We start from the raw sequence: 21,237 nt of genomic DNA, 5'->3' as shown, positions 1-21,237 counted from the left end.
GAAAAATGGGAAGAAAGAGAGAGAGAGTTGTGTGGGAGGAGGAGGGAGAGAGAGAGGGTTGGGAAAAAGAAAGAGGAAAAGGGGCAGGGGGGGCGGGATTGGGTGGGAGGGAGGAGGTGGGGCGAGGGAGAGGGGTTGGGCGAGGGTTGGGTGGGAGCGAGGGAGGGAGGAGGTGGGGTGAGGGAGGAGGTGGGGCGAGGGAGAGGGAGAGGCGCGGGGTGAGGAAGAGGGGCTGGGTGGTGGGGCAAGAGAGAAAGATGGGCGAGGGAGGGGGGGTTAGGAAGAGAATGGAGAAAAGAAGGAGAAAGAAGATAAGAAGGGGAAGGGGGGCTTCTCCAATGGTCCCTAGGGCACAAAAACATCTAGGGCTTTGATACCATGTTAGAGAATGAGAAGAAGAGAAAAAGAAGAAGTGAAGCCCACTTCCCTTTGCTTTGACATATAGAAAGAGAACATACAAATGACCACTATGCCCTTAGGCTATGTAACACTATGTAATACATCTTCTAATACCTTCTAACAATAACTATCGTTGTACAGTAGCGTGTGGTTGGAAGAATCATGGGAACACTTCCTCAACCAAGAAGTAATAGAGGGGCTGTTCATATGATATGTTAGGGCTGCCTTGGTGTTCGTATGATTTGTTACAGGCTTACAGCTGTTTGTATGATGTTCTTGTGAAGAGGTTACTACATAATTCATGTGCAAACTAGGTGAGTCCCACATTGGGAAGTTGTGATCCGTATATTGAGATACCTCAGGGTGCTCTTGATCGAGGGGTATTGTCGAGGTCAAATTGACACATTTACAATGAGGGCTATACTGGCTTTGATTGGGCTAGATCACCTTCAGATCGAAAATCCACTACCAGCTATTGTACCAATGTTGGGAGTAACATGGTTACACGGCGAAGTAAGAAAGAAGCAGAGTATGGTCGCAAGATCTAGTGCAAAAGTAGAGTATGATGCTATGGGTCACACGGCTTGTGAGTTGACATGGTTGAAGATTTTACTTCAGGAGATTGGTTTTATTGGTGATCGCCCAGTGAAAATATTCTACGATAATCAAGATGCCTCACATATTGTTTGCAATTCAGTATTCTATGAGAAGAGAACACAATAAGGTAGACAGCCATTTTGTAAGAGAGAGTCATGTATGGTGAAATATCTATACCCTATATGACACCAAAAGACTAGCTAGTTGATGCATTCACCAAAGCAATTAGTCGAAGTCAGAGCGTACATATTTGTCCCAAGTTGGGTATTAGTAATATCTATCTCCAGCTTGAGGGGGTTATTAGAATATGTGTAATGTTTGAACCATATGAATACTTCTCCTCTCCCTCATGTTCTTCTCCTTTCCCTTGTGACAAAAACAAATCCCGATATATGTGAAAATGAAAACAGCATAACATTGTTTACACAAATGCATATATTCATAAGCCATTTGAAGGAAAAGGAAAGAAATATAATGCAATGAAGGCACTTATCACAATAGACTGCATAAAAAATCAAGGCAGATAACTATATAAGGTTCCAAAATATAGAAAATTAAGCAATGCATCTAAAATTCCGAATGTGGTTCTATCTTGTAGAAGTGACACTTCTTGAGTAGTTCAAAAATCAAAATTGTGTAATGCATCACCCCATTTGAGGAAGCAAGAACAGTGCCCAGATTCAAGAAAAAGGTGAAAATCAACACACACACAGAAATAAGTGAAGAGGGTCGAAGCTTTAAATGGGAGAGTAACTTAATCGGGTCGTGGTGGAGGGGGACTCTCTCAATGTGATTCGATGGTTAGACGGATCACATGTTTTCCCTTAGCGCTTTGCGGATTAATTTAATGAGACAAGAGACATAGTGGGCAACTCTAGTGTTTCCTTCCATCATGTTAAGAGATCTGCCAATAGCGAGGTGGACAAGCCTGCTAGAATCGGGTTCATTTGGAGCAGTTTGATTTCCTGCCGCCTTGATTTTCTATCTTTTGTGCTATTGTTTTCCCTTTTGTAGAGCCTGTATCTCTCCTCTCTGTTCTTGTTTTTTACCATCTCGGTCCATTAAAAAAAAATAGAAATAGGTGAAGAATAAAAAAATCTTACTGTGTACATTGATGATTGGATGTATGTGGGTGTTCATTGCATGATTCACATACAGAACTATAGTTTTGTTGCCTCTGTTGACTAAGCTGCACATTAAGATCAGCAACCTTCTGATTCAAAGTAATGACATCTGCTTCTGCAAGGGCAATTTCCTCGAGCTCTACCCTTGTCTTTAGCAAAAATACAAACAATAAATTTGGAGTGCAATCCAAAATGTTAAAGTGAAAAATTACTAAACTTGAGCCAAACAAACCTTGCTATCCATTGTGGATGAGATAGGTAAGTGCCCCAGAGGCATGTTCAGCCTAGCCTCTAAAGTTGCTCTCAGATCTCTCTCTTTTTGCAACTGCTCCTGTAGTCTTAGCACCTATAGTGAAAATGTATTTATCAGAACCATTCAAACTCAATGCCAAGAACCAAAACAGTAAAAACATGGTATCATAATAGTATCAAATTAACACATGATACAGTCTTATTTTGCAAAAAAAAAATGAAGTCTGTCCCTTAAAGGTTACTGAATTCTATATTCTATATTAGTTAGACCTCCCATCAGTTTGTTCAATTCGTGACATTAACTGACTAACTTCAGAGACTTAATTTTTTAAATTAGACAGGTGCATAGTGTGATTAAATAGTTTACAAGTAGTTGAGATTAAAATTTTCACAGTTGGGCTCTTATCAAGTTGGCAAATGTACCCTTAAAATTACTATAAGAAAGATACTTCTTATCCATCGAAGATTCATATTTATTCTAACCAGTTAGGACGAAATAGGAATCTGTGTATGTGCATAATAATTTGATAAGAAATTTCTGCAGTTGTATGTAAGAACAGACTAACAGGGAAAGTAGAATCTCGTATATACATCTTTCTCAAGAATTAATCGACGCTCATGCAAAGCTTGCTTTCTTCTTTCCAAACTTTCTTGCAAAGTCGCGTTCCCCTTCGCCTGTAAATGAAATGATACATGTACCATTAAGGATATAGATGCCAACATTTTCATTAATAACTTACTACGAGGACAATTAGGAAAAAACTTTTGAGTGAAAGGTATACCTCTCTGGCAATTTTATTCTGCAGGTCAACTTTAGTCAGCTCAAGCTTCAGAATTGCCTCGCTGAATAGTATCAATTGGATTAGATTTGAAGTAAAATTAACTATCCTATCCAAGTCTGACCATCTGAGTATTTACCTTCCAACATTTTTTCAATGATACACGCCAAACACATTTACTAATATAAAAAAATCAGGAATTGAATGAATGGGTTATGTGACACAAGCTGATGCTAATTTAGCCATGAAGTTACAAAATCACAAGACCAAAGTGCAAAATTCTCAATAATTGCCAAGAGTGCCAGAAATTGTCATTGTGTCACCAACAAGAGATGGCGCAAAACAACGGATTTTTTGCCATCAAATAAAAAATCCTAAGATACAGCCTCCCCTAAATATTCATATAGTTATATAAATGTCAAAGTTGCTCTTATGATCAAATAACTCAAGAAAACCGCACAGACCATTTTTAATCAAACCTCATTCCATTTTCAAATACTTTGACATCTTAATCTTGCTCAAGATCTTATTTTTTAATGAAATTTCATTAACTCTCAAGGAAACCAAAAGGAACAGAAAGGCCGAGAAGGTTACCAAAAGGAAGCAACAAGAAAAATCCAAACCAAAAAGGGAAAAACAAAAATATAAATAAAGATCCTTAGGGAGGAACAAAGTAAAAAAGTGAGACCTCGTCTCTGTCAACCCCGGAGTGAGCAAGCCGATCAGCATTGCAGTTCACTTAATTCTAATCATGAGCACGGGCAACAATATTCCTTAGATGGAGTCGGTTTTCAGCCCATTAATTTCAAAGGGAGCAAATAATATGAATTAGGTGTTTTTCCCCCCATGGGTGGAAGTGTGGAACATCTACAAAGAATCCGTACCAAAGTCAAACGAGATTGACAAGTTTAAAATATTGCAGTGCTTGTAGCATCACCAACACTGAACCTGAGGGGAAGCATTCGGAATATAAACTTACATATCCCCAAGTCATCTCTGTATACGTGATGATCATTATGTTATAGCATTAGAAGCTCATGATACAAGATTATATTGCCCTCATTATTCGTTCATACCATTTCCATACTGTTAGGAATATTTATATCTCCTCACTGTTTCTTTTTATAATAGGGCCCATTAGGTAAAAACCTATCTAACAAGTGAAAAAACTTTTTAAATTTGTTGGTGGTGTCACTATGGTTCACAACCAAGGTTTTAAATTTTGGTTTCGGTGTTGGTTTCGGCCACCACCGAAACCGAAATGTTTCAGTTTTGGGCTGAAAATTTGGCAGAAATCATCTAAAAATATGATTATGATTTTGTTTATTTTTTTAATTCCGACTGAAATCTCTAAAATTTCGGTGTCAATTTCGGCGATTTTGATTGAAAATTCGGCTATTTTGGTGGAAATTTCATAAATTTTGGTGTTCATTTTCGGTGGAAATTTTGTAAAAAAAGTCCAAAATTGAGCAACATTTCGGTGAAATTTCGGTGAAATTTCGGCGAAATCTTGTTAAGAAACGACTTCATGTGAATTTCGTTTCAGTTTGTGCCGAAACCGAAATATTTCGGCTGAAACAAAAAGTTTCTGCCGAAATTTAAAACCATGTTCACAACAGATATATGTGGACTGTGGAGATGCCTTGTGACATGCATGGAAGTCATAATTCTTCAAAAAGATTCTAGTGTCACAACTCAAAGCTGTTGGTTTTTATTATATCCAGTTCTCATTTAATTAATCGTACTATTTAATATTAATTCAGAAAGCTTTTTCTCTTTTTTTTGTTGCCTCTCCTTAGAGTTTTTTAATTAATAACGAAATTCACAGTTTAGTATGAATATTAATTGGCAATAACGCTTCAGAAAATAAACATGCATAAACCCATGCAGAAATACCAAAAATGGTAGTATCCGTTACTTAGAAAACACATTGAAGATATAGATGTATGAATGTACTCACTAACGCACAACAAAGTTTATCTGAAAATGCATATATACTACCTATTACTTAAATATGATACACACAATCTAATTAATAAAGTTGAAGAAACTCGGAAAAGTCTTTAAATAACTAGTAAGGAATACTAAAAGTCATCAAACAAGAAATAAAAAAAAGAAGAATGATAATATCACTTGCCCAAGGGACAAATGATTATCCCTTGCGCCTTGGTTGCCATCATTGGTTCAAAAGATGGGACAAACAGTGGATATGAGGGGTTGTAGGTGTGTCCAGTATCGATGCCATCATTTGCACTAATCAAGGAGCCACATGACAAGCCTTCACAGCTTAAATAAATTATATGTGTGTTTCTCAGATAAAAAAATTGGAATAATGTTAATTTTGGAAAAATAAGAACAACCTAACCTAGTTTGTTCTTTTGAAATGTCTTTGCTTTCAAGCTTTCATGCTTTTTTCTTGATTTTTTATGGTCTTTGTATTATAGAACCCGTTTTTTAGCATTTCAACTTCTTGTGCTTGAGATCCACATCCAAGTCCAACACAAGCACACATGTCCAAGTCCCAACTAAAAAACTAGCCTGCAACTCAAGGACATCTACACTGACAAAGACAGGCAATGAAGAATTTTTTTAGTCTAAGAAAACATTAAAAAAAAGTAACATGACATTAAAAAACAATAAATAACAAAATAGTATATGTGCCAAGAGGTCCACCTAGAACCTTTAGACATGATGTTGTTAGCTGATCATGGTGCTACATTATTAGGAACAAGGTTTAAAATTTCGGTTTCGGACATAGCAAAAACCTAAATTTCAGCCGAAATTCAGTAAAAAAAAAAATTTCATTATAGGGCTGAAATTACCGAGATTTTGGAAAAAAATAAATTTCAGAAAAAAAATTAAAATGACATTTTTCCCGAATTTTCCAAATTTTCAGATTTATGTGATTTCGGTGTCGGTCCCATCTGAAATATCGGTATTTCGGCCGAAATTTAAAACCATGGTTATAAAAATATTGTTCTCAGATATTCAAAAGCTGAGAATCATGCAATTGTAACAATAGATTCAGGAATACAGAACAAAGCATCAAAAAAATTGAGCCTTCCAGATGTAAGAAAGATTGAAAAACTAACAGCGGATATAAATAAATTAAATATTTGTTTCATGCAATTTATGCTATGTCACTCACTCGTCTTCAATGGATATGTCAATGGATTCCATAGAAAGATTCTTCCTTGCCTGGAAAATAACGCACAAAAGAAGCTGAGTCTCAATCACTATGGCACATAATAAGCCCCTGGCTCTAATACCTAGAAGTATCAAAGTTTGAAATTAAAGATTTGTTCAGAAACTAAATGACATGTGACAGCGCTAAGTGATTCAGAAATATCAAGGAAATATAAGATGCTCCAAAACTAAGAAGCTCAGAATGACCCAATCTGTAAGTAGAAAATTGCACTTAACTCAGTATCTTTTTGTAAAATATTTCTAAATAAAAAGTAATTTGCATGATTGATCAGATGAGACTGATGAAAGGAAACTTAAGTCTCACATATAACCAGAGAACATGCAAAATACTCACAGAGGTACGCCCCCAGATAGTTCGACACTTGACACTGGGCACAGGTTCTTTTGAAGTGCTTGTGGATTTTGTATTGCTTGAAGATTGATTTAGACCAGTTGATTTAAGCTTTGGACTTGTTGAAGCAGGGACACCACCTGAAACTTCACGAGACCCAATAGCAGACATAGAAGAATAATTATCACTTTGACTCCGTAAATTGCCTTTACTCGGTACACTATCATGGAGAGACAATGGGGTATGAATTCCTTTTGATGGTTGCTTGTTGTCATCTAAATCCTCATTGCTTTTAGGAGACTCGGAGTCTGAATCATGACCTTCAAAATCCTACATTTCCAAGGAAACTTGCATAAATATGGTACTTAAAGAGATTATTTCATATGCAAATAGAGAACCAACAATAGCGCCGAGTAATGTTATATGTGAAGAACAAGAAATCAAAACAGACCGTATCAACTAAACTTTTGAATGCTATAAAATGTGACTGACAGAATTTAAATAGAAAGGGCACATCGGTCATGGTACGAGTCTAATTTTCAACATTCATGATTGAAAAGTTTTCTTACAGTGCTATTGAAACACTGATGTGAACAAGATACCCCAAAGACTTGAAATCATTGCTGAGTTTTAAACATAGTTACCAGAAACTTCCTAGTTAGATGGGAAGATCGCTTACACGGAAACTCGCTTCCACAGAAAGACGCTTCAGAAGCTAAGGGCATGTTCGGCAACACTTCTCATTCTCGCCTAAAGAATCGGGCGGAAACGGAGTGATGAGAAATTTTAGAAACGGTTATTTATCGCTTCGAGGAATCCTATTTTTTAGTCGACAAAGTAGCAGAAATTTTGGAAACGGACCTTAGCGGGTCACGCAGCCGAACATGATTTTTGAAATTTCTTTGGCTTTCATCATTCTCCACCCCTAAAAAAGGGGAAAATCCCGTAAAAGAATAGTTGCCGAACACACCCTAAGTTCTTCTCGCTTCCCAAATTTTAGGGGATGCGCACTTCCTATGCGTTTCCTCCTAATTAAGAGTACGCTTCCTATTTAGGTGATTACTTCTTCCTAAAAGAATATTTTCTCCTTTTGATAATGCTAGGATTTTTATTTTTTATTTTTATTTTAAAAAGGTGCACTTAAAACTTGAAAACTCATCATAAGTTTCAAATGGAAATTCTGTGGAACTTTTTCCAAAAACTCAGCATTAGATAAATATGAATAAAACATGTAAAACTAGTAATTCTGATAAATTACGAAGTCTTCTTTTTTACTTATAATCCTTACCTATATTAACCCTTCCTCCCTAACCTCCTACAATGCTACTCTTTTTGTCATTCTTATTTGCTTCCAATAAGGCTTATTATATGCTTCATGTTAACGTGGTTCGCTAGCGACCCGGATCACAAAAAATGACGAATTGCGGCGACCCGCGAGAGAGAAAGAGAGAGATGCATATAGACTAAGAGAGAGATGGAGAGAGAGCTACAAATTTTATATATTTTGGGATGAATTGGAACTAGGGCTTTATTTTTGAAAAAAAAATATGTAGGGCATACATGAGGTTTTTTTATTAAAAGGATGTAGTATGGACTATGGAAGGATATTCATATATTCCAACGGGAACTTTCTTTTTGAAAAAATATGTATGACATACATGAGTTTTTTATATTTTGTGTATTAAATGTATGTAGTGTGTACTATGGAATGACATCTTGTAAAAAGATATGAAATTAGGGGTTGATGTTTCTAGTCGGCCGACTAGAAAAGTTTTCTAGTCCGTCCGCCAAAAAATCAGTGCGGGCCCACAATTTTTGTGTGATCCGAAGCATTCATTTAATAGGCCCTGACATGGATAGGGTGTGCCCAAAAAATCAGCTCCATAGGATCATCCCAACCCTACGATTTGTGGAGGTTAAAATGGATGGGTATAAAACTTCACTAATTTGCCCAATTTTTAGCTCCACAAATCGAAGGGTTAAGATGGTCCTATGGAACTGATTTTTTGGGCACACCCTATCTATGTCAGGGCCTATCAAATGAATGCTTTGGATCATCCAAACATTGTGGGCCCACTGTGTTTTGGGTCGGCGGACTAGAGAAGGTTCTCTAGTCGGCCGACTAGAGACACTTTTCTCATATATATATATATATACCCTCATCGTATCGCGTACCGGGCTACCACTGTACCCCGTACCCGTTCCCGTACCACGTACCGGAACGAACAGCGTTCCAGGTAACATTGGTTTTAAATTCTAATTTATTACCATTTTAGGAAGAAGGTGCAGACCTTATTGTCATAAATATCACTGCCCTCATTTCCACTGCTTTCACTGAGAGTCCCACTTAGTGAACGTTCAGGGTCATCCTCTGTGTCTGATTCAAGGTCATGCTGTGCATCATGGTATCCATCATCTTCCAGGATCTCATCTTCGGTTAACTCATTGTCCTCACTACCACTATCTTCTGACCCAGAGTAAATTTCAGGAGAAAAGGAGCCATCCTGCACAAATATCCATCCTTGTTAATTCATAAAACTCAAATTATGGGGAATAGATATATCCGCCCACTTTTTTTCACTTGGGACGGTCAGCTCTAGTGTATCTATGACTGCAAGGGGCCTGATGTACTTCATGTGGGAAGCATTCAACGGTGACGATTGCCACGTACGCTGGAGCTGGCTGTCCCATGTAAAGAAAAGGGGCGCATTTTTCATTTCCCATCCATTAATGCACAAACAATTATAGAAATGAAAAGCAGCATGAAAGTACCTTACTTATTAGCAGAAACATAAAAGGGAACAATTATGTTTTTTATCGCAGTGATGCAACACATTACCGAAGAAAAAAGCTAATACAAGATCAGAAAAAAAAAAATTTAGTGTCCAACCCAAGTCACAAAGGAGAAGAAACCCCTGTTCTCTTCTACATGATATTTCTATTCCAATATAAAAGTTCATCTAAAACAGATATACCTCATCTTTTAAGATAAGAAGTAAAAACTGTAGTTACCAGACAGCCTAGATTTCCTACTTTTAACAACTTTGATTTTTTTTATGACATAGGGTATCCCCACGGACGCCACCCCATTTTAGGGAGGGACTGATCCCTATGGATGCACGCAATCACCTGTAAACCACGTCCATCGGGTAACTCCGAGGGGACTTGAACTCGCGTCTATGGGGAGCAAGCCCAACAACTTCCATTTTAAACCAACCAAATATTGTCAACCAGCTTGAAAGACCTAACATAAATAATCTAATAACAACTATAACATAAATAAAAGTAAAATTAGGACTCCGAATAAAAGTAGAAATAGGTTCCTGGTCTATATAAGTATAAGGAATTCTCTCATTGTGTTTTAGACATTGTCTTGGGTGGGCCATGATCGCCACCATGTCAAGAAGAGATAGGTTCCTAATCTATATAAGTAGAAGGAATTCTCTCGTTGTGTTTTGGACATTGTCACCAGCACGCCACCATGTCCAGCCAGCGGTGCATTGTCTCTCCATCATTCTCTTCGGGTTGCAAAAGACCCATATACATTAACAAAGGCAGAAATAGGACTCCTAACAAAAGTAGAGATATGGTCCTAATCTATGTCTGGGGTGGGCCATGATCACCACCATTTGCGGCCAGTGGTGCACCGTGCCACTGTCTTAACAGCACCCAGTCATCCCTTCAATTTTTTAAAAATAAGAGCAAAAATTGATGTCACTTTCTCAACGCTTGCACCAACAATACTTTAAACAGAGGTCAAGTTTAAAACTTGGCTTCAACGATACTAGCTAACAAGGTCATACCACAGCCTTCTTGTGTCATACTTCACATGCACGGGTTTAAATTTCCTCTGAAAATAACATGAAACACTCAAAATATTTCCATTTCCATTCCCACATAAATGGATATTGAAACCAACACTCATACCAAAACCAAAATCGTAAGTGTATTAGTTAGCATGTTTTACATAATTATATTTATATGAATAGCATGTGAAATGTGGTATGAATTATGTGTAATATTTATATGAATTGTATTTGAAATGTGAGATTTACTAAATTATCAACCATGTATGATAGTGTATGCCACTAGATGTTCTATGATGTTAAACCATTATGGGTATTTTCTGGCTTATGTGATAGTTTTTGAGTGTGTATTTTTTCTTATTCTAGCACTTCTTAAAGTTTCATCCTCAATGCCCATCATTTGCATACATTTCCGTGATTTTACAAGATTTCCACTGAAATTTTCATCCGAAACCGATATGTTTCTGTTTCCGTTGAGACCGAAGCACACACCGAAACCGAAACCTGAAACCTTCTTCACATAAGCTCTAATGATGGTAAAGACGGTGAACCCAAAAGCCAATGGGGTGAATCATTTGTTTCCAAGGTGATTCAAGAAAATGTAACTACCTTAGAGGTGTTTCTTGAGCAGATGCAAGGATTTTAAGAGAACAATAAACCAATGGATGTCTGCATGTAAGGTGCTGGGTGAAGTTTGAAAACAAATATACTGCGAGCATTGGAGATATGTGATAGTGGATGTTGCAGAATCACTAAATGTAACAAATATACTCAAGTCCTATTCTTATAGTAATTTGACCATATCGTGGTCTAACCTTTGACTAACTGTTATACGTGGATATGAAAATATTTCACCCACATATGAATTTCAGATGAATGAAATTCTCTGTACACTGAAAATCAAATTATAACAATACAAATCCGTCCAAGCTTTATCCAAAAAAGTTATATCATACAGTGAACTGTTATCCTTGTAATCGTCATTGAAGAAATGCATAAAGATAAGAAACATGAATAAGAGCAATAAAGCCATTCAAAAAAATAAATCATTGCAATAAACTAACCTCATTCCAAAGATACGAGCTCTATGTAAAATAAGTATGATTGAAGAACTTTTACATACTAAAATTATGGTTACACTGCTTCAAAAGGAATAACAGCACTGGTTTTCTTTGGAACAACAGCTCTCAAACTCAAACTACTATCAATACCGGGGCTCTAGATTCTGATTATCATTAAACACAACCATTGTTTGTTTGGGATATGCTGGTTCCAAAGGGATACGGACACTGGTTTCTTCGGAAAAACAGCTATCAAACTCAAACCACAAGCAATATTTAGCCTCTAGATTCTGATTCTCACTAAATACAACAATTGTGCACTGAGTCGGCAGATTTCATTATATTTTTCATACGAAAACAAAAACACGAAAAATTCCATATATGTAGCAGAAAGACTGCAATAACTGCAGGTTTGATAAACTTCACCAATAACTGAGTCATATGCTTCAAAACTCCAAATCTCCTACAAAAGTTGACCCATACCAATGTTACCTAGAACGCGGTTCGTTCCGGTACAGGGTACGATGGTAGCCTGGTACGCGGTACGATGAAGGTATGCTATGTTGGTTCGCTATTCGGGGTCGCAGGTCAGCTAGGAGCGCTAATTCGGACACACACACACACACATATATAATTTCATATATTTGTACAAGAATATTATTCCATAGTACATACTACATACGTTTAATACACAAAATATAAAAACCTCATGTATGTCATACATATTTTTTCATAAAGAAAGTTCCCGTTGGAATATATGAATATCCCTCCATAGTCCATAGACTCCATACTACATCCATCTAATAAACAAAATAAAATAAAAAAATCTCATGCATGCCCTACATATTTTTTTCAAAAAGAAAGCTCCAGTCCTAATCCAACCCAAAATATATAAAATTTGTAGCTCTCTCTCCATCTCTCCCTTATTCTATATGCATGTCTCTCTTTCTCTCCGGTGGGTCGCTGCGGGTCGTCATTTTTGGCGATCCGGGTCGCTAGCAAACCACGTTTGGGATCATGCGACCCCAGATCGCGGGTCGGAGGGCGGATGACGAATCCGGTAACTATGACCCATACTATTCGATTATAAGTCAGCATACGTTTATTATGACCTTAAAAGAATACAAAAGGAAGTCAACACCCTTAAAAGTGAAGCCAAGACTTCAACAGAAAACATGGAGAATTGCTCTGAAATAAAAAACACGAGACCAAACTACAAAGAAAATAAGAAGCATATCTGGGAATAAACAATCCAAAGAAAGATCATTAAAGGTAGAAGCTTAATAAGAGGAAAAAACTAAATTATAAATGATTCCCGTGGTAAAGAATTTAGCGTTTTAGCACAAGGTCGCATCTTGTTCATGAGAATAAATAATAAAAAAAAAAGAATTGTACTTCTATAGCCAAGTGGGCGAAGGAAATTCCGTCAGCAATGTTCAATAGCAAATCTATCATAATGAATAGACAATAAGAAATAAGTATCTAAAAATAGTTCCCAAATTCCCACTTTCTTGAAATGATCAGGAAACTTACCAAAAATATGTTGTGGAACTCCTCTAGCAGAGTTATAACAATGGCTTGAGCATGGTTAGCTGCAGCTGCAGCTTGCAAAAGTTGAATAGAACCATCTCCACCCATACTAAAATCATCCTCGACCAAGCAGTCACCAGCCAGAAGTGGGCGAAGAAGTAAGGGAGCCATGCAAGCTGCCACGGCCGATGTTGACATCAGATTCTCTGATTTGTGAGAGGCCACAATTTGCATCATCTTAAGAATCCTGAACTCAAAAGAAGGGGAAACATAATTCAAAAGGCGGTTAGATGAAATGGAAGGGAAAGAGAGAACATTATGACTAAAGAGAGAACACAACTTTGATCAGACACAATAACCCACAACATAATATAACTTTATCATACAGATAATATCTTTGTTTTGACTTGAGAAATGAAATTTTCATTTACAAAGAAAAAAGACAACATAATTACAACAGGACAGCTATCTTGTTTCTGTCACACAAAACATGATTGAATGACAATTATACACCTCTGGCCAAATCCAACACTTCATCAATGACACAAGCTACTATCCATACATATGGCCTCCTCAAAACTAGGGTTGCAACTTGGGTTGGGATGGGTCGGGTTGAGGCCAACCCTAACCCAGCCCGAGATAGCATTCCCTCAACCCTAGCCCGACCCAACCCGAGCCTCGGATTGAGGATGGTCAACCCTAACCCAACCCGCCTCCAAATCGGGTCGGGTTGAGTCGGGTTGGGTTTGGGTTGAGTCGGGTTGGGATCGGGTTCATCTACAACCAAACAGAAAAATACAAGAAAGAAAAACATAATCCTGAGGAAATCATGATAAAATTAGAAGACGGAGGTCGGGTTTGGGTCGGGTCGGGTTGCCAAGGGCTCAACCCTAACCCAACCCAAATTTAAATCGGGTTGGGTTTTCCCAACCCTAACCCAACCTAACCCGAGAAAATGCCAACCGAACCCGAGCCCAAATCGGGTTGAGCCCGACCCAAGTTGGACCCCTACTCAAAACCCATCAACAATGTAAGCTAATCTCCTCAAATCCAATATGTCATCAACAAGATTAGATTTTTGGCTAGATCTTCACCAAAATTCCATAATTCTTCCAAAAGTACAGGAGTTTCTTCATTTGAGTCTTTGATCTGGTCCAAAATATGTTAGCCCAATTTGCATCCAAAGTTTCAACAACTTCCAATTCCATCCCAAACTTCAACAGCCAACCGAGCTCCCATCAAAGTTTAGCTTAGGAGTGTCAATATAGGTGCTTCATCTGGTCATCAACCTCCAACAGTTTAGATGCCTTCAATCACTTCCAATTGCATTCCAACTCTTGTATCAAACCCAAAATTCCTTCTGCATCAATACATTGGATTTTCAAGCTCTTAATCATATTCACTATATTCCAGGCAGGTGTTCTTAAGCATATAAAAGTTCAATCATTACTCTCCTTCAAATTACCCATAGAATGGCATAAGGGAAGAACAAATTGTTAGGAAAACCCAACAAATCCATAATAGGTTATAAAAAACAGTAAACACCCAATGAAAACCAACAGCTTGGGCACCTTTAGGCAGTGGAACTAACTCCAACGTACGGTTAAGAGGCAAAGGCCTCCATCTCAGCCTCCATGGTAGAGCGCCAACCTGTATGAGCTAATGCCTCTGCAACAGACTTAGGAAGCGTAATACATGACAAAGATGAAAGAAAACTCAACTACGAGGGAGAAACACAGTCATAAGAGACAAAATGGAAGATAGAATGAGAAGATGAGCAAGAATGAGTCCGAGAAGCAATAAGGGACTCGATGAGAGCAGAAGTTAGATCAATACCTGAGTCGGATCCGCCAGATTAAGGAGGAGGTGGATTGGTGTAAGGTGGTGCCGAAAGAGATGCGGTCTGATCAGCGAGCACAATCTAGCAAGGACCACGAGAATAGACCTGCAATGGAGAATGAGACACATGCAACCAGGGATAGGAAGATGCAAACCAAGCGTAGGAACAGGATTGGTGTCACATTGAGAAAAGGGCCTCAAAGAAGATGACATCAGAACAGACAAAGGTGCGCAGAAGGATTGAACTGTAACAATTATACCCTTTCTGTATGCGAGAGTAGCCATGAAAGATACATTTTTCGGAAAGGGCATCAAACTTATCTAAGCCAAGACCTAACCTATGAACAAAGCAAACACACCCAAGACTCGAGGGGGTGATGGAGATGGCACACCCGAAGCGTGAAGGACGGAAAACGGAGAACGGGCACCCAACACGGAGAAGGGAAGACGGTTGATAAGAAAACACATGGTAAGAACCACCTCACTCTATTTACCTTCATCTAAAAGAGGAGGGTGCGAGGTACATCCATTAAATACCTCAATTTCCGTTCCGCCACCCTATTTACATGACTTAGTATTTGTTTTTTTTTAATGTAATGGTTTTAGGAGGTCTTTAAAATTATCGTAAGATTTATCTTGTTCGATGATGTAGAATATACTTTCACGAGAAATCATGCAAGTGACTTAATTATTGCAATTTATGGCAAGTTTTATCTTCAGCCATTTAGTAATCAATCAGGCAAATACACATTTACATGCATGTAATAGATCACGTTAACAAAGTAGACTCAATACATAAGCCTTTGAAAATGTATCATTGGGTGGTTACTGATTTTATATTGACTACATGATTTTCATAGTAGTTTCTTCCAAATACCATTCACAATTCCACATACACGGCAGTACACCACAGATGAACACATTGTTGTTCACTGTATGAAACATGAGAGTTGTAAGAGATGTGAGTATGTGACTCTGCTTCTCCAGCAGATTGCTTGAGTGTCGGGTTTATTTATGGCATGAGGCAACTTGCTGCATAAGTCATGCATATAGTATGACAGTGGAAATTATTTATTTTCAGCAATTCATCTATTAATCATTTTAATTCATATTATATTGTACACATGCATGACCTAGACCATGTTAACATAGTAATTAGTAAATCAATGTATGAGTGGCTGAATATGTATGACTGGATGATCACAGACAGCATTTACACTCAGAAATCCCTTTTTTCTGTGCAGTGTCACGGCGTGGAGAAGGGTACAATCCCAAAATTAATGTAACATGAAATAAGTTCCAAAAAATGCCTCATGAGACTTTGCTCAGCATCAAAAATAAATATTGGGAATACAAACTCCATCATTGAAAGAAAAAAAAAAGTTTAACTGGAAGGGAAAGGTTAAGAGTTCAGATAACAACAATCATGATTGGATGGACATGTATGAAATCAAGTTTTATCAAGCCAAGTCAACAGACTTAGCAAAGATACATGACAACAATAATAACTAAAATAATTAATAACAGAGACAAGGGCAAAAAATACCTCTGTACTAAGAGACGATTAGGCTCAGGAAATGTTTCGGATACTATAGTACGCATAGCATTGACCCTAGAGCCACGATCTTTTCCTAGTCATCATTGCAAAAGTTGGCCAACCAAAAATAAGTAAACATGTCAACTATTTTGACAAAGAATATTAATACAAATGAATATGTAGAAGATGAAACATTGACGAATGATGTAGTATATTTTATATCCACACATTAAATTGTCCAACACTAGCTAACAAACAAGTATCACAAGATCATCAACCAATCCCACTCAAAAATGATAAGTAACATGATCCCAACCAGTTCAAGCAAATTTTCTATATACTTATTCCGAAAATAAAAGGATATACAGTATTTTTACAAACCATTCCTCCAAAGTGGTAGATCTCCCAAGTTTAAGGCTCTTGAGAAATTCAAACCTCTTTAGTGGATTGCCCATAGTCCATCATGTGTACGCCTATCCATGTATACACACATATATAGGGAATCAATATCCTCACTCCCTTGTAATAAACTATCACCATCCAAAGTGAAGTGTTAAATAACGGGCGTGCAATTGTCAAAGCAATAGAGTACATATATGATTTAAGTACATACAGATAATGCTAATATGTCCACCTGTATAGACATATTAGCAAGTTATCCATATTTTTAGACAAAAATAATCCAATTTATTTTGCTTTTGTAAACTAAGAGAGATGGACCCAACCCAGCATTTCTATCACCTCCTTCTATACCTAGTTATTCGGCCAGTATCACCCAACGCCAGCTAGCACTTTCAATACAATGTACATGAAGCAATAAACCAACCAAATATTAAATTTTAACAAAGTAGTTACAGCATATGTGACAGACATGGTAAAAAATAAGCATGCAATTGGGAAATAATATTAACTCCCACACTTACTGAATGCTTCTAATAGTGAGGTGCAACATGATGCAGGAACTGGAGATGAAGGCAACTCTCGAAGAATATGCTGGAACCAGTATCGAAAAACAAAAACTAATTAGACCTTTTTCATAGTTAGTAAAATTAAATTAAAAATATAGGAAGAATTATTATGAAATGGTGAAGCAATATGATGAAGTGTTGCCCACTTTCCAGCACGTGGTTTAGAAGAGACTACCTTGACACAATCGGCAATAACATGTGCATCTTCATCTGGAGAGAACTCGGTCTTTCCTGAGAATGAACAGCATCGTATCAAGAATTCACGATATAGATTTGTTTTCTTTTGAAATGAATTCAAGATACAACATAAGATACAATGCTCCAAATCAAAATGCAAAAAGAATTTGACAAGAAACTATCAAACGAGTTTCAATTTCACAAAATATGAAATGCAGGACTGACTGGAATGGAAGTAAACTCATAACAAAATAAGGAGTGCATCAGTAAGCCCAAGCAGATGTACCCTGTTCATATTCCTGAACCCGACGTTCAACCTCTTCAACATCAGCAGATTGCCGTAAGATCCCTTCTGCCTTGATTCCTGTTGAATGAATATTAAAATAATCAGTTTTACAAATATGCCTAATTCGGACCAGGCATACTACATAGATGGAGCACTTAGTAAGTAAGTAACTGAGCTATAAAATGGTTCTTATTATAGTAATAATAGACCAAAGGAATCTCTATCGTGCACATTTCAGAACTGCACAACAGACACACATCCTAATAAAGCCAACGGTTCCACTGCAACAATACAAAGTGGAACCTTTCCAAAGTATGTGGGGAGCTATAAACAATCCAAAGCCAATGGTTCTTATAGTAAAATTGTTTATGTTACCAGTTTCTCCAAAGTTCATGGTGAATTTACTAAGGAAACAAAGTCATATTGTTTCATGTTCAAGAAATTCCAGCATATGGAAGTCGAACCAGGAAAACACATTGTTCAAGATGTTTCCACATACTTCCAATAAAAGTTTTCCCTAGGTTTCTGATTTTCCCCATGTTTCTGACCTTATTTTCCCTTTGTTCAATGAAAATAAGGTCTTTCATGTCCAAGGTTTAAAATTTCGGTTTCGGTACTCGAAATTTTGGTACAAAACACGAAATGAATATTTTATTTAATATTAAATTTCGGTCGAAATTTTGGTAAAATATTAAATTAATATTAAAAAAACAGTTTTTTGGGGTCAAATTTCGGAAAAACCGAAATTCCAAAATTTCGGTGTTGGTCTCCACCGAAATCCGAAATTTCAGATTTCGGTCGAAATTTTAAACCATGTTTGTGTCTACTTTGTCCTGTTTCTCAAATTACAAGTATTTAACTCATAATGAGTAGCAAATACAGCTGAGAAAGATTACTCCAACAGCATTTTGTAGAAAACATATTCCTAATTGAGGTATCTCTGTAGAAAAAAACATCTCTAGGGCCTGGATTGACAGGAAGGATACCAACGATATGCTAATGAAAACTAGAAGAATATGGATAATAGCCAATTAAATCCAAAAGAGTGTTCAGTAGAAAAGGTTGTCAGGAAAAGTACTTTACTCCACTGAAGAGTGAAGGAAAATCTATGCAGTGCATGAAACTCTAGGGTAGTATCATGGTCACAATAAGAAAACGTTCAAAATATTACAGAAAAGAGTTTACCACACTGTTCGATAAACCTAAGGGCTTTCTCCAAGAAAGATGGACTTCCATCAACATCTTCAAGAGCAAGTAAAATTGGCCTACCAATAACCATGGACTTCACAGGCCGTTTATCCTTCCCTGCAACAGAAGTACAGAAAATCAAAAGCCTCAATCAAGTTAACAGAAAAAGAAGGAAGCCCTTCAAAGTTCAATAAACCATATCAAATGATTTGTAATTGAAAACCAAAAACATGGAAGAACACTCCATGTAGAATCAAGATCAAGAAAGACCTTGAATTAATGGATATTCATTAGGAGCTATGTCGCATCAGTAGGCGTACGAGTGTCGGAATCCGACACAAGTATCGAGTGTCAGATTCGGCAAACCTCAAAAAGAAAGATTTGTGGTGATTCACCAAAATATTTTACTTAATTCAGAAATTTTAATTATAATAAATATTATATGAAAATTTTAATAGCTTAGTAAATATAATGTTTTATTTTCATATAAAAATATAAAAATAATACTATTAGGATGGTTAAAACTAAAAACATGCAGTAATTGTAAGGTTGTCGTAGCAATATTCAGGAAAAAACAATTAAAAGAGACCTAGAAGTGCCTTCGTGAATCCTAAAGTATTGGGTTCCGAGACGTGTTTGACACAGATTCTTCGCCCATTCAGAAGAATCCATGAAACATAGGTTAGGAGTAAACAGAAACAAAAGAAATCAAGAAATGCATGATAAATGAACCCATCGGTCATGAAAAAGCTTGACATGAGGCAATAGCTACTTCTCCATTACGTAAATCATGGGCAATCAGCTTGTTCTGAAGCTTATCCAAGTGGCACCCTCGTGATTTTTGTCATCGTCGTTTCATCATGACTATGGGGGTTGAGGGCTCAAAATTTCCAAACTGGACATATGCTTTGTACAATGCATGGAAGTACATATGCAAATTTGGAAACTGTACAGACTAATGAACAAAAGGAATTTTCTAGATCGAAAGCATAGGCTTCTCATGTAGTTTTTATTCAGCTGCCCAGCCACATGGTCAGACATGAGAAGCTTGTCTATAGAACTATGCAAGCAATTCACACATCATCTCATATGCCCATCTGGCTTTCACTCAGTCAATACAGATGAAAGATGAATATGATTAAGAGGAGCAAACATTGTTCAAAGGACCCTTCAATTGCTTCAGCCGCATCATTCCGGAAGATTCCGTTCTGTCCCATCACGAGGGCAGCACTAGGTGCTTGAGCCAGAGCACTTTCAAGTGCAGCTTTCCACTCGTACATATCCTCAGATGTTTCAGCCTGATATACAAAAGAAAGATGAAGATAGTGTGAGCATATCGAAATCATGGCTTTAAATTTCAGCCGAAATCCGAAATTTCTGCTGAAATGTGTCGGTTTCAGTGTGGGTCGACACCGAAAGTACATTAATTCTGTGTCGGACCAGATTTCGGCCGAAATTTCTGTATTTTGGAAATTTCAGCCAAATTAATTTTTTTTTACACAAAATCCATTTTCGTAAATTTCGGAAAATGACGAATTTTAATTTTTTTTACCAAATTTCGGCCGAAACTTAATTTTTTTTCAGTTTCGGCCACCGAAACCGAAATTTGAATCCTTGATCGAAATTTAAGCATGTGGAATACTGTGATTTCAATAAAAACCAAGAACAGTACAGAACAAGACCTTCAGAGTGAAAGCTCGCCCATCACGACCATCAGGAAAGAGAACTGTCAAGAGCTTTTTATCTGCTCTGACAACCACGCTGCACAATTGCACGTCATAAAACTTTCAATAGCACTGACTACAAATTAATATGCATAAATATCCATCCAAGACAACAATCAGTGAGGGAAAAAAACCCAAAAGTAATCCACCATGCAAAGCAAAGAAGCAACACCCACCTTCCTGAGTTGTTGAGGTCGATCCCACCAAGGGTTAGATTCACCTCACTGCCTTTCTGAGGGAGAGCACTCTGATAAGTAGAACAATAGTCAGTTACTCCTACGAGAACTTTAGCAAATTGAAAATTATAGAGGGAATGCTTTAGAAATAACTCCAGGAAGGTGATGATAGGAGGGATATGATAATGCAGGGAATACTAGAAAACACGACAGCAGTAGCATCGCCATTGCACTAGGCAATGGTTATAATTTGACA

The 21,237-nt window shown here is 37.2% G+C and overlaps 1 protein-coding gene across 4 annotated transcripts in view; it reads right to left on the bottom strand.

Moving 5' to 3' along the window:
* Positions 1 to 21,237, bottom strand: part of LOC143849197 (rho GTPase-activating protein 6-like) — a 52,308-nt gene that overhangs the window by 21,551 nt on the left and 9,520 nt on the right. For all 4 annotated transcript variants that reach the window (XM_077358260.1, XM_077358261.1, XM_077358262.1 and 1 more), the window contains exons 6-21: positions 20,982 to 21,052; positions 20,764 to 20,842; positions 20,235 to 20,379; positions 19,079 to 19,198; positions 17,894 to 17,971; positions 17,606 to 17,661; positions 17,386 to 17,455; positions 16,472 to 16,556; positions 13,090 to 13,333; positions 8,981 to 9,193; positions 6,693 to 7,019; positions 6,300 to 6,349; positions 3,155 to 3,215; positions 2,964 to 3,047; positions 2,353 to 2,466; positions 2,100 to 2,269 (exon numbers count right to left, since the gene is read on the bottom strand). In XM_077358260.1, coding sequence (XP_077214375.1) covers positions 2,100 to 2,269; positions 2,353 to 2,466; positions 2,964 to 3,047; positions 3,155 to 3,215; positions 6,300 to 6,349; positions 6,693 to 7,019; positions 8,981 to 9,193; positions 13,090 to 13,333; positions 16,472 to 16,556; positions 17,386 to 17,455; positions 17,606 to 17,661; positions 17,894 to 17,971; positions 19,079 to 19,198; positions 20,235 to 20,379; positions 20,764 to 20,842; positions 20,982 to 21,052 — 1,967 coding nt within the window. The remainder of the gene's footprint in view (positions 1 to 2,099; positions 2,270 to 2,352; positions 2,467 to 2,963; positions 3,048 to 3,154; positions 3,216 to 6,299; positions 6,350 to 6,692; positions 7,020 to 8,980; positions 9,194 to 13,089; positions 13,334 to 16,471; positions 16,557 to 17,385; positions 17,456 to 17,605; positions 17,662 to 17,893; positions 17,972 to 19,078; positions 19,199 to 20,234; positions 20,380 to 20,763; positions 20,843 to 20,981; positions 21,053 to 21,237) is intronic.

The sequence above is a fragment of the Tasmannia lanceolata genome, unplaced genomic scaffold (assembly GCF_043159265.1).
Source record: "Tasmannia lanceolata isolate RefF3 unplaced genomic scaffold, GAP_Taslan_0.1 ptg000016l, whole genome shotgun sequence".
Classification (NCBI taxonomy): domain Eukaryota; kingdom Viridiplantae; phylum Streptophyta; class Magnoliopsida; order Canellales; family Winteraceae; genus Tasmannia; species Tasmannia lanceolata.
Note: the sequence above shows the minus strand (reverse complement) of the source record. Positions and strands in the feature narration are given on the sequence as shown.